This window comes from Capsicum annuum, chromosome 6 (genome assembly GCF_002878395.1).
Source record: "Capsicum annuum cultivar UCD-10X-F1 chromosome 6, UCD10Xv1.1, whole genome shotgun sequence".
NCBI classification, from domain to species: domain Eukaryota; kingdom Viridiplantae; phylum Streptophyta; class Magnoliopsida; order Solanales; family Solanaceae; genus Capsicum; species Capsicum annuum.
Genome location: NC_061116.1, coordinates 22668133 through 22695105, shown reverse-complemented (window position 1 = coordinate 22695105; position 26973 = coordinate 22668133). Strand labels below are relative to the sequence as shown.

General features: G+C 33.4%; 2 protein-coding genes across 2 annotated transcripts; both read right to left on the bottom strand.

Moving 5' to 3' along the window:
- Positions 1-2592: 2592 nt before the first annotated feature.
- On the bottom strand, positions 2593-12645 carry LOC107874420 (putative 1-phosphatidylinositol-3-phosphate 5-kinase FAB1D). Its single transcript, XM_047414670.1, has 6 exons — positions 12517-12645; positions 12249-12404; positions 4294-4561; positions 3527-4197; positions 3174-3440; positions 2593-3011 (listed from the first exon to the last, which is right to left on the bottom strand). Exons 1-6 carry the CDS (start codon positions 12643-12645, stop codon positions 2766-2768), a joined length of 1737 nt encoding a protein of 578 aa, XP_047270626.1. The 3' UTR covers positions 2593-2765.
- Positions 12646-16788: 4143 nt separating this feature from the next.
- LOC124899455 (putative 1-phosphatidylinositol-3-phosphate 5-kinase FAB1D) lies at positions 16789-26391 on the bottom strand. Its single transcript, XM_047414342.1, has 4 exons — positions 26296-26391; positions 25864-26205; positions 17365-18057; positions 16789-17148 (listed from the first exon to the last, which is right to left on the bottom strand). The coding sequence occupies exons 1-4, from the start codon at positions 26389-26391 to the stop codon at positions 16789-16791; spliced, it is 1491 nt and encodes a 496-aa protein (XP_047270298.1).
- Positions 26392-26973: the final 582 nt, after the last annotated feature.

Genomic DNA, 26973 nt, shown 5'->3' with positions numbered 1-26973 from the left:
TAACAACAAAAATATTCATAAGACAAATATTTAACATGAAAACCTTTTGAATATGGGAAAATTTATTAATCAAGAGGAGCAACTGATATTATAATAAAAAAGAATTTTACACTATGTAGGTCTGAGTAGAATATCATAAAGACCATTATATGGCCAAAGGAAATTCCTCTCTTTTGATTTTTTCACCTCTCTAAAATATGGCTCACTCTAATTTTTTTCCTTTACTGACTATTTTAAACAGTTTATGAAATACTTCACTACTCCCCATTTTTTCTCTCTATATTGATGTATATAAACTGATGTAGAGGTCCCTATTTATATGGATGAAATCTACCCAAAAATTTGCTGCAGATCTTGCTAAAGGTAAAAAGGAAGACTCTTTCTTAAAATATGAGATATGGGATTGGACCCACAAATCTCCCTCTCTAATCTAATGTACTTGAAATAGATATCCCCATTTTTTCAGACAAAACTCATGCCAACTAGTTTTTGTATAACTCGAACTTATCTTCCAATGTCACCTTGGTCGATATATCCACACAATTTTCACTCATGTGAATGAATATTCATAGCCTGAAAAGATTTATTGTCCACTTATTCGCGAATCCAATAGAATCTCACCTTGATGTGTTTTGTTCTTGTATGGTACAGGATGTTCTTGCTCAAGTCTATTGCACTCTAACCGTGACAAAATACAACATACTTTATTTATTGCATTACAAGTTTGTGAAGGAATCACTTGAATTATATCATCTCTTTGCCAACTTCAGTAGTCGCAATATATTCCACTTCAATGACTCTCGAACGCTTCAGGATCGTTCCAACCATTCGTACAACTTAAGAATAATATATGGCAACTACGGAAAAAGACAAAACAATCAAAATATAGATAAAGATAAAAATTACAATGAGAGTTGTTATAGTGGAAAAGTGGATCATCTACCATACAAGTGTTGAAAAAGGTCGAACGCAAAGTGCAACAAATGCAATCAGCTTAGTCATGAAGTAGTGGTTTGCAAGAAAAAATCTGAGAACCATGAAACAGATGCATATGTGGTCAATGAAGAAGAAGAAGACCATCTTTTTGTTGCAACATATATCTCCACTAAGGTTTCAACAAAATTTTGGTTGATTAATAACGGTTGCACTAACCACATGACTTATGACAAGAGTTTACTTAAAGAGTTAAAGCCTACTGAAATATTCAAAGTTAGGTCAGAAATGGTAACCAGATAGTTGTTGAAGGAAAAGAAACGATTGTCATCAAAACAAGTTCAAAGAAAAAGGCAATTTCAGATTTCTTTATATACCTACAGATCAAACTTGTTGAGTGTTTTCTGATCGAAACAGGATATAAAGTAGATAAGCATTGCTTCGTTAATGATTGATAGAATGAAAGTTTTAAACATTAAGATTAAAGGTAAACATTTCTCATTTGATCCAATGGAAGATGTTCTTGTAGAACAAGAAAAAGATCATAAGCTAAAAAAAATTAGAAGATGAACCTCCAATTGAAAATGCACAAGAAAAATGTGAACCTGCTAGGTTTAAGGAGCTTTTAATGTTCCAAAAGAAATTGAAGCCACCGAGTTATCTATGTTTTAGAAAAATAAAATGAATAAGTTTAAATTTAGGATGCAAACTGAGAAAACATGCCAAAAATATTTAGCGTAGTCAAGGGTTGCATTCAAGATGAGAAGTAAATTTAATTCACTACAAGCCCAAAGAATAATCTACAAATTTATTCACAAGGTCACTTTCAGTTATCAAGTATGAAGATTCCAAGATAGAAAAACAAAATTTGTAGTTGCTAAAGCAAGGAGAAGTAGTGCTGAATATTTGCTTTAGAATTGCAAGCTTTTTACTGCAGTAATTCTATTGCGATGGAACCAGCCAATTAGTTAACCATTTTAATTAGGAGCTAATTTATATTTGAATTTTGAATAAATAATATTTTCTAGACTTTAAGAGTTTGCTATTTTCTACAATTTCTTTTTGCTTAATTTTAGGTTTAGAAGTTAGTACTTCTATTATAAATTGTAATCTCAGATTGCAGTGAAGATATGTCGAACTTTCAATTTCAGTTCATAAGCTTTCTCTCCTGTTCTTCATTCCTTTAATATTCTTATTCTTCTTGTGCAACTTCGTCTCTTCTAAAACAAACAGTCATCATGTCCAGAATGCAGATATACCTCAGACTTTGCACTGGATTAGTAGCAGACACTAGAGGAAGTTTTAAGGAGCGGAATGTAGCAATCTGGGGAGGTCAAATCTATCACACATGGAGAGCAAGTAATTGAAATATATTCAAAAATATATGCATACAAAGAAAGATAGAAGTGACACATAGAGTCTGAGATCAAGGAGAGTGGAGTGTACAAAGAGAGCACATAGATTGTTAGTTTCTGAGATTTTGTTTTTCATTCTTTAAATGTAGCTAGTATTTTGTGTTCTGTTGGAGGTTGGGTAGGGTTCTCTTTCTCTAAGGTGGTCAGATATGCTCAGTGCTTTGTAGATGTAAGAAAGATCAATTCCTCCAAACCCCAAACCAAAGTAGATGTAAGAAAGATCAATTCCTCCAAACCCCAAACCAAACATGCACATACTCTTTCCATACACACAAAAAAGGACCTCAATTCTCACGAATACTGATAACAAGAAGAATATCTTCCACTGCAAATGGCATCGAATGACTCCGTAATTTGTGAACACTAAAATGATACCCTGCCAATGCCAAAGAGATTAAGGATCTGATGATCTTTGATTCAATTCTGATCTAGAATAGTAGGAACATATGTGTCGATGAACTTCCTAAATCTCTTTTTATACTCCTTGGGGGAGATGACAACAGGGTCAAGTACATTCTGGGAAACCACAATTGAGGATTTGAACCAATTCAGGAGTTGTTTGTCCCAGGTATACTGTGTTAGATAGTCAATTATGCCACAAAGAAGTTCATTGCTCTCAGTAGCCATTCCCACAAATAGAGAATAATCCATCACATTGATTGACTGCAATTCAGCAAATTATACCAGTTTAGACATAAAATTCTAGGATTAAATGGTTATTGGTTAATAAGGTAAAACAGAAATGACATGCTATTCAAGTTCTATTCATATAATGGTAAATATGAGCTACAGTTCACTTGATAGTAGGATTTCTGCCAAACTTACATTGAGGAAAGTAGTGTCATTCCATAGAGCTCTTTGCAATTTCCTTTTTGCACCCTTAGCAACGTATATAGGATAAAGGTTCATATCATTCACAAAGTTTTGGTCCTGAAGAATGCCTTCAGCACCATTTTCAGCTGAACTAAGTCGACCATGCAAAGTGCCTTTCAGTTCATATTTTTTCGTAATAGTTTTTCCAAAAGAAAGGTTCTCCATCACCACGAGATCGTGGGTTGTCTCTTCCCCGCATTTTGGTGATCTTACCATGACCTGTAAAACATTAATTTGAAGAGAAAAGTTGCATAAGTATATGCATTTGCTGCACTAATAAGCAGAAAATTAAGTGATTAATAGACCTGATAAATGCCAAGAACTTTTACAAGGCAGGTTTCCTTCCCTTCGTCTATGCACTGATACATGTAATCAAAATAACTAGGAGCAAACTTCAAGAATGACTCAAAATCACCCGTCTTAATTTCCTTTACTATGAACCGATCATCAAGAGTTTTGGCGAATAATGGATTAGTTTCTGGATCCCAGACCCTACACCTACTTAAGGAAGCAATAAAATTAACTTCAGAACGGCAACACCTCTCTCGTAGATGAAGAAATTGGGCCGCATAGGGACAGATTACTGAGTATTTATGCTTCACAGGCAAATTCCTTGATGAGCATGATTCAGCTTCAAGATCTTGACTTGCAACAGGCAAATTTTTCAACAATGCCAATGCACAAGCAATTATGCACGAAAATTCATCTTCATAATCCGACACGATATAATTATCACTGTCAAGGGGAATATGGAGCTTTCCATCATCATCAGTAGTGAGTTCACAAGCTATAGTTTCTGTGTCATGAGTTGCGAGAGAACCTAATCTTGTTAAATGACCTCTCAAAAGATTCTTCATGTATTTACGTCGAATTTCTGGGAAAGGAGTCCACCACCCTTTGTCGTATTCTATTTTGGATAACATTGCTGAGAGGGATCTACTCCTTTGAGGATCAAAATAGCTGACAACTACAGCATCTGCATTTACCAGATTATGTCTGAAAATGGATACATAAGGTTCTAAAACTCAATTGTAGAATCGACATGATATTGTAAGGCTTTCTCAGTTCTCACCTCTTTCCAGACTCACTCCTTCCCACTTAGCATCTTTTTGAGCACTCTCCTTGTCTTGTTGCTCCTTGTGCTTCATGGTCTTAATAGCCGCCAGTGCCTCATACTTTTGGTCAGTGGTTTTGGGATCAGTAACTCTACAGTCAGATGAGAACAGTGAATGAAGACGGTGATCCCACACACACCACTCAAGCAGAAGCTCTAGCCGTATTCTGTTGAGGCTCAGAGCTTTATAGACAGCCTCCTGTTTCGCTGAATTCTGAATATCAATCTGTAAATCAGAAAAGGCAAGATTATGTTCAAATGTTGAGTTAATAATGTCTTAATAAGAGAATTATATGTCAGAAAATTTAGTATTAGATGACACACGTCCATAAATTTGACATTTGTTGAGTCATAGCTTGAATGACTTCTCATCTTGTAAAACTAGGTCTTGGGTCTAACTCACACTCCGAAAGCTAGCTCAAGGGAGGAGGATTGCCCAAGTCTTATACAGAGACCATCAATCTTATTAACCACCAATATGGTGTTAGGGTTTTTACCCTGATTTTCTTACTATATTTAAATTTTACTTTTTTTAAAAGAAAATAAAAGTTACCATAATTACTTTTACTTTTTCTGAAAGAAAAAAATATAATTCTTTTCCATATTTTGCTAACCTCTTTCTTGGAGGAAAGTTTTTGGACATCTATAAATAGAAGACCCCCTTCTTATACCATAACACAATAGCATCCACAATGTAATCTTTTAAGAGTTTCGTTTAGGGGGAGATTCTCTCTCTCATTAGTTTTATGCTTTTTAATATTATTTTTAATATTAGGTTTGTTATGATATATATCAATTATAGTGAATGTCTATCAAGATCTATTTGATGTCTATCAGGATTTGATGTATTTGTCTTTTAGTGTGAAACTAGGGGCAGATTCCCCCAATAAATAGAAGGGCTTCCTTCATTGTAAATCATCCCCCAAGAAAAGAAATAAGAATCACTCTCTCTATTCTCTCTACTCTTCTTCTTTATTCTTTCTTGTTTTATAACACGTTATCAGCACGAGACTCTACCGTCTCAAATTTTAAGCTAAGGCTAAGATATTATTATTTTTCTTCCCTTTTTTCATATGGCTAACAATCTTACGAAGTGTGAGTTCGTTGCCCTTCAAAGTTCAGGCAAGAACTATATTTCATTAGTGTTGGATGCTGAAATCCACCTAGATGCTATGGGTCTTGGAGACGCCATAAAGAATGAAAGTACAGCATCTAGTCAAAATCATGCTAAGTCTATGATTTCTTGCGTCATCATCTTGACGAAGTTCTGAAAATTGAGTACCTTACTACTAAGGATCCACTCGTATTGTGGAATAGCCTAAAATAAAGGTTTGACCTCTTAAAGATGGTCATCCTCCCGAAAGCACGATATGAGTGGATGCATCTAAGATTTCAAGACTACAAGTCTGTTCATGAATACAATTCTACCATGTTCAGAATTTCTTCTCAATTGAAACTCTGTGAAGAGACGGCCTAGCATGGTAAGCATGCACATCATTCCCTTCAGGAAATGGTGCAAATCCAGTTGGTCGATTTTCGTGATTTTTCATTAACAAATCATTATTTTGTTCAGCCACGAAAAGATGAGAACTCAGTTTAGTATACTTCTTGAAACCTTTTTCTTGATATTGTTGCTGTAAGAGCACATTCGAGGCATAAAAAGTGGAAAGCGTCTTTTTCATCATATCACTATAATGAATATAGTTATTATGACTTTTTTTGCTTGTTCCTATTTATATTTTTTAGGCTTGGGCATGTGGAGCCATTCCTCCCCTCCGAAAAAATTTCAAGGATTACCCGGATGAGGTTTCTCATCCAAGGATCCTTACGTGGTTAGCAGCTGTAAAGGGCAGCAAAAAAATATTAAGGAGCAGGAGGCGGATCTATTTAACCCTCTGAATGATGCAGTATGTCTTCTTTCAACTAAAATAATTTGCCTCAAAAAAAGATATTAAAATAAATGTTTCATCCTGTTCAATAGATGGGTCGTCTGTTGCAATAAATTACCTGTTAACTGGTGTAACATATGGGTAATCTGTTACATTAAACGATTCAAATTTCACAACAGATTAACCATATGTTGCTCTGTTTCTCTGAACCCAACTTAACAGATTACCCATCTGATGCAAATTATGTAACAAATGTGCAATCTGATGTAATATATTGTCAATCTATTGTGATATACAGATCAGCTGTAGTGGCATCTAGATCGTTTGTTGCATAAGTTAGTTGTGTTAACATCCATGTAACCCAACTGACTGTAAATTATTATTATATGATTTAAATGCCTCCTGGGGCCCTGATCGTGGTCGTGGTCGTGGTCACAATGACCAAGAAAGAAACTCTATTCCGGGTGTTAATCATTCATCAAATAAAAAGAGAAAAGATGAGAAACGTGAAGCTGTTACTTGTTTTCAATGTGGCAAAAAAGGACATTATTCATGTGATTGTCGTGCTCTCAAGAACTTGGTTGATCTTTATCAAGCATCATTAAAGAAGAAAGAGAGAAATTCTGAGGCTAACTTTCTCTCTAAAAATAATGTTGACATCACATGCTTGGATGTAGCAGACTTTTACGATCACCCTGAAGGAAAGATTGATCACTTGATTGATGATGGTTCCGTAAACATGGAAGAATGAATGCTTTTAATTTTAATTTTTTTAAAATTGTTGATAAGAGTTAGAGAATAAAGAATCATGTAAAAATAGTTGTTTGCATGAGTAATGTTTTTAATATTGTTATTTATTATTGAGTTGAATCAAATTTTAATTTTGTCATTATTTATTAAAAAAAAAAAAAGAATGATATACGTAGCACTTGAGTTCACTGTTATATCAATATTAATATGTTATATTGTACATGGTAAATATAATAAATATGTAAAATAGAGTATGACAGTCAATTAGTATTAAAACGAATAAAGTGTAGTGATGTGTAGACATGCATATATATAGTATGCAATCTTTTCATATAGAAGGGTATAAAATATATATATATATATATATATATATATATATATATATATTTTCAAGGTGCAATGTCAGAATGTTTAACATGCAATATAATAATATTATATTATATTATATTTCTTAAATAACGTAACAATTCTGTTGCTACTTATTTTGTATATCAAAATCCTGAGGCTATTGGTTCCTTTTGTCTTGTAATGTAAAGTAAATTATCTTGCCGATTGAGAGAGCTGTCATGTATACTTCTTCCTGATTGTCACTTTCTTCATATCAAGCTTGGATTTATTTTTTTTAATTTGTTTCAATTATTGTGTTTTTAATGAAATTGACTTGGCATGCATGTTGAGAAGATATAAAATGCTAAACTAAGCTAAGCTAATCACGTTCTAATTGAACTTTTTTTTTACTTAGTAAAGTGTGATTAACAATTACATATAGTATAAACTTTCACTTTATACAAAGATTTAATATGTATTTGGTGTATGTCATTTTATGTGAAGATATAGATAATTTTCAAAGTAAGCTATCCAATTATGAAGATATTTGTTTGATTGATTCTGGCACTACACATACGATATTCAAAGATGATAAATATTTCTCTCATCTAAACATAGGCAAGATTAATGTTACTACAATTTCTGGTAGTGCTAATTTGATTGAAGGCTTCGAAAAAGCCATTATAATCTTGTCCAAGGGAACTAAACTCATCATAAATAATGCTATATTTTCTCCTAAGTCTCGGAGAAACTTGATGAGTTTTAAAGATAATCGTGAAAATGGTTATCATATCAAGACAATTGATGAGATGAATCTTGAATATCTTACTATCACCAAGAATGTCTCTGGCCAGACATGTGTTGTTGAAAATTTTCCTGCTTTATCTTTTGGCCTGTATTGGACAAAGATTTGTGCAATTGAGGCACATTCTATAGTCAACCGGAAGTTTACTGATTCCAATACTTTCGTACTTTGGCATGATCGTCTGGGACATCCAGGATCAATAATGATGAGATGAATAATAGAAAATTCAAATGGGCATCCATTACAGAACTTGAAGGTTCTTTCGAATGATGAATTTTCATGTAATGCTTGTTATCAAGGCAAGTTGATTGTGAGACCATCACCAATAAAAGTTGGGATTGAGTCCCCCGCTTTCTTGGAACGCATACATGGGGACATTTGTGGATCAATTCACCCACCAAGTGAGTCGTTTAGATACTTCATGGTCCTAATAGATGTTTCTTCTAGATGGTCTCATGTGTACCTTTTGTCATCTCGCAACTTGGCATTTGCAAAATTGTTGGCACAAATAATACGATTACGGGCTCAATTTCTTGATAATCAAATTAAGCCTATTCGCCCTGATAATGCTGCAGAATTTTCATCCCAAGCATTTAATGACTATTGCTTATCGATTGGGATAAGAGTGGAACATCCTGTACCCCATGTTCACACTCAAAATGGCCTTGCTGAGTCATTAATTAAATGTCTCTAGTTGATAGCAAGACCATTACTGATGAAAACTAAGTTGCCCACTTTTGTTTGGGGTCATGCAATTTTTTATGCTGCAACACGTGTTCGTCTTAGACCAAAAAATTATCATAAATTTTCTCTGTAGCAATTGGTTTTGGGTCAAGAGCCTAATATATCTCACTTGAGAACTTTTAGGTGCGTTGTATATATGCCTATAGCACCACCAAACCGCACCAAGATGGGCCCTCAAAGAAGGTTAGAAATTTATGTTGGGTTTGAATCACCCTCTATTATTCGCTATCTTGAACCATTAATGGGAGATATGTTCACTGCTCGATGTGCAGATTGTCGGTTTGATGAGATACTTTTTCCAAAATTAGGGGGAAAAGATAGTGATATCAAAAGAGAAATTTTGTGAAAAAATCCATCACTATCTCATCTTGATCCACGTGCTTCTATTTGTGAGCAAGAAGTACAAAAGATTATTCATCTGCAGAGAATTGCAAATCAAATGCCGGACACATTTACAGATTTGAAAAAGATCACTAAATCACATATTCCTGCAGAGAATATCTCAATTTGAATTGATGTCCCTAAAGGACCATCCACTAGTATCATAGCTAATGAATCTAAAGCACGCTTGAAGCGTGGCAGACCATTAGGTTCTAAGGATCGAAATCCTAGAAAAAGAAAAAAAATGGTCATGATGACACTACGAAAGATCCACATATGGAAGTTCAAGATTTGAGCAATGTTGATATCCCTGAAGGAATCAATAAGCCTGAGACTCAAGAAAATGAGGAATTATCCATAAATTCAAGTGATTTTGAAATTAATTTGAATCGATCTGAAATAGTAGTAGATTATGTCTTTGCATATAATGTTGCAACGAAAATCATGCAAGATAGTAAGGGTATTAAACCTCGATCTATCATAGAATATCGACAAAGAAATTACTGGCCAAAATGGCAAGAAGCAATTCAATCTGAACTGAATTCACTTGCCAAACGTGAAGTTTTTGGACCTATAACTCAAACACCTAATGATGTTAAGCCTATTGGCTATAAACGGGTCTTTGTGTGAAAAAGAAATGAGAAAAATGAAATACAAAGGTATAAAGCATGCCTTGTTGCATAAGGATTTTCACAACGGCCTGATGTCGATTATGATGAGACATATTCACCAGTTATGGACGCAATAACATTGAGTTTATCTTATTAGTTTCACTATCCATAAGAGACTTGAAATGCATTTGATGGATGTGGTAACAGCCTATCTATATGGATCACTTTATAATGAGATATACATGAAAATTCTTGAAGGATTTAAAATGCCGAAAGCATATAGTTCAAAGCCTCAGGAAATGTATTCCATTAGATTGCAAAGATCATTGTATGGTTTGAAGCAATTTGGACGCATGTGGTATAACCGTCTTAGTGAAAATTTATCTAAAGAAGGTTATACGAATGATGAAATTTGCCCATGTGTTTTCATAAAGAAAACAACGTCATAGTTTGTTATACTTGCTGTCTATGTCGATGACATAAAATTTATTGGAACACCAATAGAGCTTCAAAAGGAAATTGATTACCTAAAAAAAGAATTTGAGATGAAAGATCTCAGAAAGACAATGTTATGCCTTGGTTTGCAAATTGCGCATTTGACAAACGGCATCTTTGTTCATCAATATTCCTACACAGAAAAGGTGTTGAAATGATTCTATATGGATGGAGCACATCCATTAAGTAATCTGATGGTTGTTCGATCACTTGATGTAAATAAGGATCCATTCCGACCTCAAGAAAAGAATAAGGAACTCCTTGGTCCTGAAATACCATATCGTAGTACAATTGGTGCATTAATGTATCTTGCAAATACTAAAAGGCCAGATATTGCCTTTTCAGTAAATTTGCTAGCAAGGTATAGTTCTGCTCCTACTAGGATACATTGGAATAGGATCAAACATATATCACGGTATCTAAAGGAAACTACCGATATGGGCTTATTTTATTCTAAAGATTGCAGTTCCGATCTTGTTGGTTATGCTGATGCTGGGTACTTATCTGACCCGTATAAAGCTTGGTCTCGAACAGGCTATGTATTCATATGTGGGGGTACTTTCATATCTTGGAGATCAACAAAGCAGTGTATCGTAGTCACTTCATCGAATCACACTGAGATTATAGCTATTCATGAAGCAAGCCGAGAGTGCGTGTGGTTGAGGTCCATAATACAACTCATTCGAGAAAAATATGGCTTGAAATATGATAATGTACCCACGATTTTATATGAAGATAATGCAGCATGCATAGCACAACTTAAAGGAAGATTCATAAAAGGAGATAGAACGAAGTACATTTCGCCAAAGCTCTTTTATACACATGAGCTCCAAAAAAATGGTGATATTGACATGCATCAAATTTGTTCAAGTGACAATGCGGCTGACTTATTCACCAAGTCTCTTCCAACTGCAACTTTCAAGAAGATGGTGCACAAGATTGGAATGCAAAGGTTCAAGGAAGTTCTTATTAGGGGGAGCTAATACGCGTTGTACTCTTTTTCCCTTACGAGGTTTTGTCCCACTGGATTTTCCTTGTAAGGTTTTTAATGAGGCAGCCTATATGCGTATTGTTAGACATTCAAGGGGGGGGGGGTGTTATGATATATATCAATTATAGTGAATGTCTGTCAAGATCTATCAAGATCTATTTGATGTTTATCAGGATTTGATGTATTTGTCTTTTAATGTGAAACTAGGGGTAGATTCCCCCTATAAATAGAAGGGCTTCCTTCATTATAAATCATCCCTCAAGAGAAGAAATAAGAATCACTCTCTCTATTCTCTCTACTCTTCTTCTTTATTCTTTCTTGTTTTATAACAAGGTTCTATATGTAGGCCAATTGGCCAAATCATATAATAAAATTATGTTTTTAGTATTGTTTTTCGTTGTCATCTTATTTATCATCTCATAGTTTGCAACTAATAGCTTCCGCATGACGCCCTCTCGATTTCGAACCCAACATATGGGACTTTTTCTCATTCTTTAACACATCTTCATCAGGAAATAACAACCTAACTAATCTTTGTCCATGCGTGAATAAATTTGATATATGTTAACATGCTAATGAACATTGCATGGACATCATTAAGTAGTTTGGTATGCCTGTTGGACAAACATATATGAAAAAGAAAAAAAACATATATGGACTTTTTACACCAACAAACCCAGTATATTCTCATTCCCACATACTGGGGTCTGGGGAGGGTAAAATGTACACAGTCCATACCACTACCTCTGAAGAAATAGAGAGGTTGTTTTTGATAGACCCCTGTCATATATGGAATCTTTTTATAAAATAAAAAAGAGGAAACAAGATGCCATGACAATGCATGAATTACCACAAGATTGATTACATTGGATGCTATAAGAACACACAATCCTCGAATGAGAGCTGAGAAAGGAACTAACCTCAAATTGAAATCTCTCTTCCTTCAACATTTTCTCAACTTCAGAGAATTCCAAAGTTGACCCTTGAAAATTCAGCGTTGTTTTATTACAACGGGACTCAATTGCCTTTAAAGCTTTCTCCAAATCGAGAAACATCATAATCCCTTTCATGTAAATCTAGTCAAGAAATGGAAATTTCAGCCATCATAAACTTGAAATATATAATACATTTTCAGCCAAAATTAAAAGCAATTGTATACAAAAAACGTGCACTATCAAAAGAACCTACATCTTCACAATCCTTAGACTCTCCTTTGGTCAAACTGCTAAACTCCAGTTTCACAGGTGGAAGAGACACGGAATATAAAGTAAAAGTTGAGTACTTGAACACGGCGACCACAGATCCTAATCTGCACATTTAAGAAAATGATACGAATTTCTTCAAAAAAAAGATGAAATAAGAGAAAATCGTCACACACTTAATCACTGTGCATCAATTCAAATGATTGGCAGAGTTGAAAAAAGAAGCTGCTAAATAAATGTTACCGCTCAGTGATGCAACAAACAGTCAATTAGTTCTGCCGTAAAATGATTATATCTGTACCTAGTTATGCCTTAATCCTAAATCGATTATATCAGTATCTATTCCGTCCTAGTCAGGCTCATTTCATTCCAATAATTTAAAACTTGTCTTTAAAGGCATTTATTGAGAAAAACACAGAGATTCTGTGGATTTAACAATTAATCCTGTACGACATTCAAGTCTCTACTAGAACAAAAGGACTCCAATAAGTATAATGTGATATAATTATGATATCAACAAGTCCTTGATCCCTGATAGTTGGTGTTGATTATATGAATCCTTCGCTTCCATTACATTATGTTCTCTGCTAGTTCAAATTGATTTTAGGTTTTTTTTTTTTTATGAGGTAACTTTTCTTCGTATGATTTAGGTCCAACTCTTTCCCTTTATTACCTTTAACCATCCAAGTGTTACATGTAAAGACAGGTTCATATGAAGGTCCCCGTAGGACTTAGCCAAATCTATCTCAAGCAACCTTTGTCTCATTTTAGGATAAATTTCATTCATGATGACTGGTCATTTAACTTTGTATCTATTACGCAAAAGTCACTTTTCTTTCATTCATTTCATCCATGGTCATTTAACTTTACTCCGACCATCACAAAAGTCACGGGTAAATTTCATTCATGGTCACTTAACTTTGTATCTATTACACAAAAGTCACTTTTCTTTCATTCATTTCATCCATGGTCACTTAACTTTGTATCTATTATGCAAAAGTCACTTTTCTTTCATTCATTTCATCCATGGTCATTTAACTTTTCTCCGATCATCACTAAAGTCACTATGACCGAATTTTACAATAATATCATCGAAAAAAGGATGTGGCAACCTTAATTAGTTCTTAATTTTAATTTAAGTGGATATATAATATATATTCTCATATCTTGACCTTTTTTTATATGTGCATAACTCAATTTTTCTTATATATTATTTAATGAAAGAATATCAATCTCTTAATAGATTAGATTACCAAATGAACACTATTTACATAAAAAAATTTGGTTGATATTTTTTATGAAAATTTCATAATATTGTATTCATCTGCCAAAAATGTGCATCGAAAAAGAGTGATAAACAAGATAAAATCTTCAAAACACATAAAATAGAAATACATGGATGATATTCTTTAAAAAATATATATTTTAATTCTTTGAAGATAAATCAACATGCTAAAGATAGTTTTAAAATAAAATCTTTTTAATTGTGTCATTGAATAAGTATTGTCAAAATTTGTAAATATTGTTATATTAATGTACAGTTTTTTTAATCAAGTTATAAAATATAAGTACTTTAATAGATAAAGAAATTATAGGATATCTAATTTTTATATTTATCAATTAAATTAATTAAACAATATGTAATTTATCAGAAATTGAATATTATAATAAAAAATTATAAGAGAATTAATCGATTAGTCAAACGGTTAAAAATACAAAGACAAACTCAATTAACAAAGTAGTTTATCATATTATTATGATATACCGAATGCAAAGACTCAAGTGGCAAGAAAAAGAATGTATGAAAAAAATAATTTTATCAAGTACATGTCACAATTTAACAGGTAAAAAAATAATTTTATCAACTTCATGCCATAATATTAGAGGAAAAAAATAATTTACCAACACATATCTCTACTTTAGATGATTTTAAGAATATATAAGTGTAATTTTATTTCATAAAAATATCAAACACATATTTTTAATGAAAATAGTCTTCATTAGGTAATTGGTATTCTTTCATTAAATAATCCATAAGGAAAATTGGGTTGTACATATGTAAAAAGGATTAAGATATGAGTAATATATTATATATTCACTTAAATTAAAATTAAGAACTAATTAAGGTTGTCATATCATTTTTTCGATGGAATTATTGTAAAATTCAGTCATAGTGACTTTTGGGATAAATTTCATCCATGGTCACTTAACTTTATATCTATTACGCAAAAGTCACTTTCTTTTCATTCATTTCATCCATGGTCACTTAATTTTGTATCTATTATGTAAAAGTCACTTCTCTTTCATTCATTTTATCCATGGTCATTTAATTTTACTCCTACCATCACAAAAGTCACTATGATCGGATTTTACAATAATTTCATCGAAAAAATGATGTGGGAACCTTAATTAGTTCTTAATTTTAATTTAAGTGAATATATAATATATTACTCATATCTTAATCCTTTTTACATATGCACAACCCAATTTTCCTTATGGATTATTTAATGAAATAATACCAATTACCTAATGAAGACTAATTTCATTAAAAAAACGTGATTGATATTTTTATGAAATAAAATTATACTTATATATTCTTAAAATCCTCTAAAGTTGCGATATGTGTTGGTAAATTAATTTTTTCCTCTAATATTATGGCATGTAGTTGATAAAATTACTTTTTTACCTATTAAATTGTGACATGTAGTTGATAAAATTATTTTTTTCATACATTCTTTTTCTTGCCACTTGAGTCTTTGCATTCGGTATATCATAATAATATGATAAACTACTTTGTTAATTGAGTTTGTCTTTGTATTTTTAACCGTTTGACTAATCGATTAATTCTCTTAAAAAATTTTATTATAATATTCTATTTCTGATAAATTACATATTGTTTAATTAATTTAATTGATAAAAATAGATACCCTATAATTTCTTTATCTATTAAAGTACTTATATTTTATAACTTTTATTAACAAAATTGTACGTTAATATAACATTATTTGTACAAATTTTGACAATACTTATTCAATGACATAATTAAAAAGATTTTATTTTAAGACTATCTTTAGCATGTTGATTTATCTTCAAATAATTAAAATAATTTTTTTAAAAAAAATAATATCTTATATGTATTTTTATTTTATGTGTTTTGAAGAATTTATCTTGTTTATCACTCTTTTTCGATGCACATTTTTGGCAAATGAATACAATATTATAAAATGTTTCATAAAATATCAACCAAATTTTTTTATGTAAATAGTCTTCATTAGGTAATCTAATCTATTAAGAAATTGATATTCTTTCATTAAATAATCCATAAAAAAAATTGAGTTGTGCACATATAAAAAAAGTCAAGATATGAGAATATATTATATATTCACTTAAATTAAAATTAAAAACTAATTAAGATTGTCACATCATTTTTCGATGAAATTATTATTAAATCCTGTTATAATGACTTTTGTGATAATCGGAGAAAAGTTAAATGACCATGTATGAAATGGGTGAATGAAAAGTAACTTTTGCATAATAGATATAAAGTTAAGTGACCATAAATGAATTGAATGAAAGAAAAGTGACTTTTGTTTAATAGATACAAAGTTAAGTGACCATGGATGAAATTTACCTTCTCATTTTATTCTCTATAAGTGCTGAATCTCTATCAGCTGTCATCCTTCTTATTTTTTTCCATGGACCGTTTGACCACACAACAATCTATGTGTCGCATTTAATTTGTGGATATGTTGTTTACTCCTAAATAACGTTTCTGTTCACAGGACATTCCTTTAAAACTGTCTTTCATTTTGTTAGATAATCTTCAATTATGATATGATCCAATTTTAGCATTTCATTCCCTGCTTTGGTAATTCATTTTTAGTTTAATGAATAGTCACGTGCAAGTCATGTGACCTGTTGTTAGCTGTTAAGAAAGTTTAGTTATAACTAACTTTTGAACTCAATTCCCAAATTCGGTTAGGATATCTGTATAAGTTGTGGAACTTCTCACTGTAGTCATTAGATAGAATTTGTCAATCAAATCAACATCAACTTCTCTCTTTTCTTCTCTAATTCATAAGGGTTCCATTCTCTAAGAGATACTGTTCAAGAACAGTTCAGCTATTTGTTCTTTAGGTGATCTCACTTATCCTCATTTTTTGTTCGATCAATTCGGTTCTTATGCGATTACGTAATTGATTTTAATCATCTTACTTTTTAATTCAAGTTTTAAACAAAAATATGTAAAATACTAAATTTATAAATTGGAACGACTTTGGTCATACCCGAAGAAGTAGTGGAAATCTCTGTGGAAGGGGTGACTGCAGTCAGGCTGTCTACTAAACAAAGAGGGGTTTGAGAAACTGAGCTGCAAAAATTTTCCAAATGACAAATCGCGGGATCTACTGGACAGTAAAACTCTTTTTGAATTTTTTGAGCCTTCGTTCTGGAATATGCATTTACAACGACTCCACATCCAAAGTTTCCCTTCACTTTCACCTGGAAGGCCCTTGTGTAATGGAAGAGAACGAACTTGAATAGTGAGTAGCTTCCCTTGATGTGCATAACTGAAGATATGACCTTCAGGGGATTCACCGCAGGTCCAGCACTGGTGGGTCTGTACAATAGAGCTTACGCGTCAACAACCTAAAACAAATGCTTCTATGTATAGAAAACGATAAGCTGGCATAACCAAAGTTCCGACCACAGTACATAGATTATAGAAACAATTTCAATTATTGCATTCTGCTAATGAGAAACCAGAAATCTAGGAAAAGAAAACATAGTGACACAAAGAAAGAGTTCTGAGTCGAGATAATTGAGTTCGACGCACCTGATTTAGCAAATTATCTTGCAAGAACCTACCAAGGGGAATATCAAAAACTTGATAGAGCCTGATTCTGAGAGCATTATGCTCACACTTAGTGCCTCTTTTCGCATTGCAAGTGGACTTCATCACTAAAATACTCCCCCAATCTAATGATGATATCATGGCATCCATCTTATGTCCTTCGTCTTCAGGAATTTCCAGAGACTCTTCTGCCCTCACTAATGGACAATGTAGTTGTTCCTTTTCAGGTCTCTTCTCATTGTCAGGAAAAGTGCCCTCCTGTTCTAGATCAATTTGATTAGCCACCTCTTGTGCATGAGAAATGTGAACATCATTTACGCCGTCATCTTCTGGATTGTTTGGCTTAAACAATAGAGAATCACCTTCTTCATCTATGTTATGCCTTATTTCACCAAGAACACTACTGGAAATTAGAGCATCTTTAACAAAGGGTGAACTGGTCTCAGCATAAAGTTCCTCATTAGTACGAAGGATTTGTTTCCCTGAACTAACAGATAGATCTCCATCAGTGACTATTAGATTCACAACTTGGCTAGGGGGACTACTTGAGAACATCGCTTTTTGATCTAGAAGGAAAGTAGTCTCAATAAGTAAATTATATGCCATGGTGACTGCACACCGGACCACATATTTAACTTTCTTTAATTCATCGCTGTGAGCTCCCATTAACAAAATCTGCCAAAGAAATCACGTCCGGTGATCTAAAGATATAGGCATCATGAACAAGCAAGAAAATTGATTTGTTTTTGCAAGTGCAAAGAGCAGTTAAGTATGAGAAATTAAACTATCAGTTGGTACCAACATTAAAAATATTGAGTGAAATCAATTAACAATCAGACAACATTAATATAAAACTTTGCAAGCAAACCAAATAAAATCACCCTCTTACTAAAAGACAGAACAAGCACCACATATCTATGTCGCTAAGACTCTTCAAAAGTTTCATCAGGTGTGTGCTGGATCCTTTAAAAGTAGTGCATTTTTTGAGGATCCGACACGGGTCCGACAGCGTTGTTGGGAGTCCGAGCAACATAGCCATATAATATGAGATTAATGCACCAAGCTGCCACTTTTTTTCTCTTTTACATTCTTGAACCAACTCACAAATCAGGTCAAGATCTGGCTCACAAAACTAGCTATCATATGATATGGGAATAGATCATGCGGGGTTGTTCTGGAATGACTAAACATGTGATTCAAAGTAACCACAAAGTTGATTATATATTCTCATGAAACCATTTCATGATGAATGTACAAAGAAAACACATAACCATCAAAGACATTAGACAAACGGCTCTAAATTATATAGAGGCAATAACTTAATGCCTGTCATAAGAAAATAATTGTTATTTTATTGTGTTCGGGTACAAGAATCTGTATATATGCAACACCAACTTCAACTCTAGTTCAAGTCTAAGACAAGAACACTTTTAAAGTTACATAACACCTTCAGCACTAGATTATGAATAATCTATCTAAGAAGTGTTTTTTTTTTTCCAAAAAATAGATGAAATAGAATTTGTAAGGCCAAGTCCCCCGACTTCATGGAGTATCCTTAAGGAATAATTCCCCTCATTGTACCCAAGGTTATGGAATCTTCCTCCTAGGATAAAATGGTCTTCAATCCGAACAATAGCGGTACCTCAAATTGTTGGATTCAACAAACTCACTCAACAGTTTGATTGATCACACAGAATGTTTTGAAGACAAGAAGAGAGTTTGTATTTCAGAAAATTCGTGTCTAAACCTATGGATGAAAGCAGATTTATATAGCCTTCATATGCCTCTTCTGAAAAGTGACAATGGTTCACTTAAAGGTGTGTCCTTTCCTGAAAGATCATGTCTGTTCGTCCAAAGTTTGTATCTTTTCCGAACAGGCAGACCATTTCATGAATCAGTGTGTCATTTTATTGAAGGATTGCATCCTTCTAAAGCATCAGTTCGAAACAGTGTATCCCTTTGAAGCATCAGTTCGAAACACAACATGCATGCATATAACTGGAGGATCAAAACACAGAAAAACTTACTACGTTTATATTTTTCCCTTCAGATTAAATTTCTGTCAAATAAATTTTGTCCAAAAACATAGATCTCATCGAGAGATCATTTTCCAAATCCAAATCCAAATTCGAAGTTGAAGCTGAGCGAGCGACGACAACGACGGCACGAGGCATCTCTTATTTCTTGCTCCACTTACCAAGTGGAATAAGTGTTTCTTAATATAAACACTTGAAAGTCACATTCTCCCACCAATGTGGGAGGAATAGTATACTTTCCATTTTAGTGTTTTCTCCTTTCTTTTTTTTTTCATTTTTCATTCACACTTTTCATATACTTTGAACCCAACAATCCCCCACATGAACGGAAAATAGCTATTTTTTATAAAAATTTTATGGACAAGTATGTGATCATCAAGCAAAGACTGATTGCATCTGGATAAGTGGGTTTTTCTTTAAACTTTTCGTAGTGAACATGCATCGGATGCACTCAGTTAATCGGTAGATTTGATATCTTTGAACCGTTAAGCTTTAATGTGCACCTAGATAATACATGTCACACAACCAGCCTTTTATCATTTATGGTTCTCACGGGTTTGTTCTTTTCAGCCATGAACACGTTCCGGTTTCATGAGAGCTTAGAGAATAGTACTTTACTAATATTCTCCTTGAAACGGCTTCCACTTAGCCCTCACATAGGTAATTTCTAAACGTTCAATCCTATAGATTAAACTATTTGGTCAAAGCTGACAAATTTAGATAATCATTAAAAGACTTTTCACCTTAAGTCTTATCCTTGTTTACTAAACATTGTCGACATCATGAGAATGGGTTGGTTAATTGACAATGTTGAACATGTCAAACACAACTTTGTTTTATTTCCTTGAACCTAGCTCTTGGGATCTCCAGTCTTCTAGGTAGAGTTACCGTCATGCTAACTTATCCTGGGCCTTAAACCCATTCCATTGGATATCCTTTCCACTCCTTCTTTGGATAGGCCTTTTGTAAGTGGATCCAACACATTATCCTTTGACTTTACATGGTCAACAATGATAATTCCACTAGAAAGAAGTTCCCTAACAGTATTATGTCTTCATCTTATATGACGAGATTTGCCATTGTACATCATGCTCCCTGCCCTACTTATTGTCGTTTGGCTATCACAGTGTATATATACTGGTGCCACTGGTTTGGGCCAATAAGAAATATCTTCCGAGAAATTCTGGAGCCATTCTGCTTCTTCACCGGCTTTATCCAATGCGATAAATTCAGATTCCACTGTAGATCGAGCAATACAAGTTTGTTTAGATGATTTTCAAGAGATTGCTCCTCTACTGATAGTAAATACATATCTACTTGTGGATGTTACTTCGTTCGATCCGGTGATCCAATTTGCATTACTATATTATTTTAGTACCGCGGGATATTTATTATAATGCAAATCATAGTCTTGAGTGTATTTAAGATACCCCAAAACTCTTTTCATTGCCACCTAATGAGTTTTGTTGGGATTACTCGTGTACCGGCTCTATTTATTAATAGCGCATGCTATGTCTGGTCGTGTACAGTTCATTATATACATTAAACATCCCAATACTCTTGCGAACTCCAATTGTGAGTCACTTTCACCTTCATTCTTTCGAAGTACAAAGCTCATATCTAATAGAGTCTTGGTAATACCGAATTCTATATACTTGAATTTGTCAAGTGCATTTTTGATATAATGACATTGTGACAATGCCAACCTTTATAGAGTTCTATGGATTCTTATTCCTAAGATCACATCCGCAACTCCAAGGTATTTCATATCGAACTTACTCTCGAGCATTCGTTTCATTACATTTATGTCAGAAATGTCTCTACTTATGATCAACATATCATCTACATATAAACAAACAATGACTTGGTGATTCGGAGTGTCTTTAATATAAACACATTTATCACATTCATTTATCTTGAATCCATTTGCCAACATGATTTGGTCAAACTTTGCATGCCATTGTTTAGGTGTTTGATTTAGTCTATAAAGTGACTTAACAAGTTTATACACCTTATTTTCTTTTCCTGGAACCACAAAACCCTTAGGTTGTTTCATGTAAATTTCTTCCTCTAAATCTCCATGTAGGAATGCAATTTTCACATCCATTTGATGGATTTCAAGACTATATACCTTCGCTGAGGTAATTAACATTCGAATCAATGTTATCTTTGTTACCGATAAGTATGTATCAAAGTAATCATGGCCTTCTTTTTGTTTGAAGCCTTTTACTACAAGTCTTTCCTTGTATTTGTCAATAGTATTATCCACCTTCATTTTCCTTTTGAAGATCCATTTAGAACCTAAAGGTTTATTTCCTGGAGGAAGATCAACCAATTCCCACGTATGGTTGCTTAAGATTGAATCAATCTCACTGTTGACTGCCTCTTTCCAAAAGAATGAGTCTGGTGATGACATCGCTTCTTTAAATACTTGAGGCTTATTTTCTAAGAGAAATATTACAAAATTTGATCCAAACGAAGTAGACATTCTTTGACGTGTACTACGTCTTGGATTCTCTTCATTATGTACATTCTCACTTGGTTCATCTCGAGGTCGTTTAGATCCTCCACTAGACTATTCATGTCTAATTTTATACGGGTAAATATTTTCAAAAAATTCAACACTATCTGATTCAATTACCGTATTTTTATCTATATATGAATGTTCAGATTTATGAACCAAAAACCAACATGTTTTACTACTTTTAGTATATCCTATGAACATGCAGTCCACAGTCTTAGGTCCTATCTTAACCCTTTTAGGCATAGAAACTCGGACCTTTGCTAGATAACCCCACACTTTGAATTATTTTAAGTTGGGTTTCATTCCTTTCCATTTTTCATAAGGAATTGATTATGTCTTACTATGGGGAACTCTATTGAGTATACGATTGGTTGTAAGGATAGCCTCCCTCCATAAATTTTGAGGTAAATCGAAACTTATAAGTAAGGCATTCATCATTTTCTTTAACGTTCGATTTTTCCTTTCCGTAATTTTGTTAGATTGAGGTGAATACGGGGCTGTAGTTTGATGGACGATTCTATTCTCTACACATATTTCGGCGAAAGAAGATTCATATTCTCCACCCCTATCACTTCTTATCATTTTTATTTTTTGTCTAATTGATTTTCTACTTCAGTTTTGTATTGCCTAAACGCATCTATTGCTTCATCCTTACTATTTAGCAAGTAGACATAATAATATCTAGTGCAATCATCAATAAAAGTTATGAAATACTTTTTCCCACCACGTGATGGTGTTGACTTCATATCACAAATGTCAGTGTGTATTAAGTCTAAGGGATTGGAATTTCTTTCAACAGACTTATAAGGATGCTTTGTATACTTTGATTCCATACACGTTTGACACTTTGATTTATTGCACTCAAAGTTTGGCAAAACCTCTAAGTTAATCAATTTTCGTAATCTTTTATAATTAACATGGCCTAAACGTTCATGCCACAAATTATAAGACTCAAGCAAGTAAGAAAAAATTGAACTTTTATTGATTTCAACGTTCATTACATTCATCTTATAAAGGCCTTCGGTAAGACATCCTTTTTCTACATACACTTCTCCTTTGCTAATTATAATTTTTTCAGAAACGGTTACACATTTGAATCCATTCTTGTTTAGAATTGAAATAGAAATCAAGTTCCTACGTAACTCTGGAATGTATAAGACATTGTTAAGTGCCAAGACATTTCCTGAAGTCATTTTCAAGCCCACTTTTCCTGTTTCTTCTACCTTAGCCTTAGCGGAGTTAGCCATGTAGATCATTTTTTCTACTAGAGCCGGAGCGAATGGTGAAAACAACTCTTTGTTGGCACAAACATAGCGGGTGGCACCAAAATCCATCCACCACTCGCGAGGATTCCCCACCAAGTTGCATTCTGAAAATATAGCACACAGATCATCACATTCTTTGTTGAACTCAATCATATTTGTTTGGTCCTTTTTCTTGCCTTTCTTAGGGGCACGACAATCCGTGGACTTATGGTCAATCTTGCCACAGTTGAAATACTTTCCCTTGAATTTCTTCTTGGGTTGATTGCTTCCTTGTTCAACTTTCTTCCTTTTCTTAGAATTATGTTGGTCATTTTCTATAATATGTGCTCCATTAATTGTAGAATTCCCTTTTGACCTTCTCTCGACAGCCTTATTATCTTCTTTAATACGCAGTCGGACAATAAGATCTTCGATAGTCATCTCTTTGCATTTGTGCTTCGAGTAGTTTTTGAAGTCTTTCCACATAGGTGGTAGCTTCTCAATGGTCGCTGCTACTTGAAATGCATCATTCACAATCAATATGTGACTACTAAAAACATTTTTAATTTATTCAATTAAGGTATTTTTCAAAGATATAACTTCCGCTAGGAGATCGTGGATGATTACTTGCAATTCCTGCACTTGAAAGACAACCAGTTTGCTATCTATCATTTTAAAGTCCAGGAACCATGCAACAAAGAATTTCTTAATTCTCGCATCCTCTGTCTTGTATTTTCATTCTAGTGCCCCCACAATTCCTTCGATGTCTTAGTTCCACTGTAAATATTATAGAGGTTATCTTGGAAACCACTCAAGATATAATTCCTGCAAAGGAAATTCGAGTATTTTCAAGCCTCTACAATTATGAAACGCTCTTTGTTCGAGGTTCCCTCAGGCACCTCAGGAGCATCATCACTAGTGAACCTTTGAAGACATAGTGTTGTGAGGTAGAAGAACATCTTCTGCTGCCATCACTTAAAGTCAATGCCCACAAATTTTTTGAGCTTCTCCGCTGGTGCCATTGGTTGTGGAGCATTTGCTAGACTTGTTGACGCAATACTAGTTTCCCCCACAATCGTAGCCGCATCTTGCATTTGACTTTCGTTAGTCATTTTTTCTGTCACCACAAGACAATAAAATTTAGTATTTTCAGAATACTACTTATAGAGTTAAGCAACTTTAAACTCTTCTTCTTGTTTCTAGTTAATAATGAAATTTTTATGACTTCCAATCGTCAACCGAGTGATCTTTAACTTGTGATGAAGATTTTATGTTTTCAAATCATTAGTTAAGTTCAAACAGAGTAGAAAGATTAAAGTTTTAATCTCCAAAAACAAGCAATACAAATTCTGCAAGATTATTCCTTAAGATTGTTATTTTATGATGTTCGGGTACAAGAATCTGTATATATGCAACACCAACTTCAACTCTAGTTCAAGTCTAAGACAAGAACACTTTTGAAGTTACTTAACACCTTAAGAAGTGTGTTTATTTTCAGAAAATAGATGAAATAGAATTTGTAAGGCCAAGTCCTCCGACTTCACGGAGTGTCCTTAAGGAATAATTTTCCTCATTGTACCCGAGGTTATAGAATCTTCCTCTCAGGATAAAATGGCCTTTAATCTGAATAATAGCGGTACCTCAAATTGTTGAATTCAATGAACTCACTCAACAGTTTTATCACACAGAATGTTTTGAAGACAAGAAGAGAGTTTGTATTTTAAAAAATGTGTGTCTAAACCTGTGGATGAAAGCAGGTTTATATAGCCTTCATTTGCCTCTTCTGAAAAGTGGCACTAGTTCACTTAAAGGTGTGACCTTTACTGAAAGATCATGTCTGTTTGTCCAAAGTTTGCATATTTTTCGAACAGGTAGACCATTTCATGAATCAATATGTCATTTCATTGAAGGATTGCATCCTTCTAAAGCATCAGTTCGAAACAGTGCATCCTTCCGAAGCATTAGTTCGAAACAGTGCATGCATGCATATAACTGGAGGATCAAAATACAGAAAAACTTATGTCCAAAAAGATAGATCTCATTGATCGTTTTTCAGATCCAAATCCAGATACCAAGCCAAAGTAAGCGACGATGGCGCAAGGCATCTCTTATTTCTTACCTCACTTACGAAGTGGAATAAGTGTTTCTTAATATAAACACTTACAAGTCACATTCTCCCATCAATGTGGGAGAAATAGTATACTTTCCATTTTAGAGTACACTTTCCATTTTTCTTCTTCTTTTTTCCTTCCACTTGGTTTCCTCCATTTTTCATTCACACTTTTCATATACTTTGAACCCAACAATAATTGCTTGTGCAAAGAGGTTTATCCACGCCTCAGATGTATGATCCACAGCTCACCAAATAAGCAGGAGGAATGTATTTTACAAAAGCTAATCAATTCAACATATACACCATTACTGATTTTTTTCCTGTGCATATACGGAAATATGATAAAACCAAAAAGAGATTTCTTTACGGTCATAACGCAGCATGCCATTTTATAAGTGAATTGCAGAATGATCGATCACACTATTTTTGCTTATAGGAAACCATCCTTGTTTCCCTTGAACAATAACGTATGAAAGATTCCCAATAATCCCTTCTACCAAAATTCTTAGTTATGTATTCTGTATCAGCAAAAGTAAAATAGACAAAAACTGCAAATATACTCACTGTACATCCAAGACGATTAGAACCGTCCCTGATAAACATCAGTGTTTTGCTAGGCGTTTTCCCACTATCACCAGAAGAGGTATGTTCTTCTAGGAACTTCTCAAAATGAAAGGAATCACACTGCTTGAGCTTTTGGCTTTCCAATAGTTCAGAAGATATGATTGGTGAGCCTGTGTATTGAGCAACTCTCTCCAGTCGATGTTGCTTGATATCCAATACTAGTGTCAATCCTTTAAGAAGAGCATACTCCTGTATGTCACGATAAACAGATTTCTCCACTAAAACAACATCTGGTTCGTACATTTCTACCATGTGAATGATAGACTTTACTCTATTGCTCTCCTGTTATTATGGATCACCAGGAACAGTAGTCACAAACATATAAATAATGCACATTTTTTATTTGACACATAGAGGGCATTGCTAGTTTACCTGAAGCAGTGAATTAAATGCTGACAATTCACTTGAAGAGAGACCAAGTGCACCCTGAATCAACAACAATCTAGGCTTGCTATACCTCGTAGGCATGTGTTTGTGAGCAGCATTTTTATTGAAGACCAAGCCGCGGATTAATTGACTACAAAACAGAAAAAAAACTACAATTTAGCCCAGTAGATATTGATATTAGGTCATATTTAAAAGTGAAACGAAATCTTTAATGAAGTTGAGGTTTTTGTTGAAGTATTGAGGAGTTAATAACTTAAACGGTCACTCAACTTTGGACTTTTATACCAAAAGCCACTGAACTTTGAACTTTACTCAGAAAGTCACCCAACTTATTTTATTATTATTTTTAACTAATTTTTGCTTATGTAGAATTTTTTTTAATAACAAAATTTTGAAAAATATAAAATATTAATTTAATGACCTTTTTAATCTTTCTTTCTTTCTCCTTCCTTTTATTTGATACCTACATTTAAATATTTATGTGGATATTTAAATACCTACAGTGCTGTTACTGCTTCACTTGGAGAAGTTTTCTTGTTTGCTACTTAATTAGTTGCAGAGTTTTCAAGAGTTTCTAATGATGTTATTGTTGGCACCATTTAATTAATTTGTAGATTAAATTTTTTGAGGAGATATATAAATCAAGAAATGAAGGTATCAAAT

Coding starts and splice junctions, on each gene's coding strand:
- LOC107874420 (XM_047414670.1), bottom strand. CDS start 12,645: ATGTGCAGATTAGGATCTGTGGTCGCCGTGTTCAAGTACTCAACTTTT. Junction 4,562..12,248: donor AAGAGAGATTTCAATTTGAG/GTTAGTTCCTTT, acceptor TCTGATTTACAG/ATTGATATTCAGAATTCAGC. Junction 3,012..3,173: donor ATGACACTACTTTCCTCAAT/GTAAGTTTGGCA, acceptor GCTGAATTGCAG/TCAATCAATGTGATGGATTA.
- LOC124899455 (XM_047414342.1), bottom strand. CDS start 26,391: ATGCCTACGAGGTATAGCAAGCCTAGATTGTTGTTGATTCAGGGTGCA. Junction 26,206..26,295: donor CATTTAATTCACTGCTTCAG/GTAAACTAGCAA, acceptor CCATAATAACAG/GAGAGCAATAGAGTAAAGTC. Junction 17,149..17,364: donor AAGATAATTTGCTAAATCAG/GTGCGTCGAACT, acceptor TCTATTGTACAG/ACCCACCAGTGCTGGACCTG.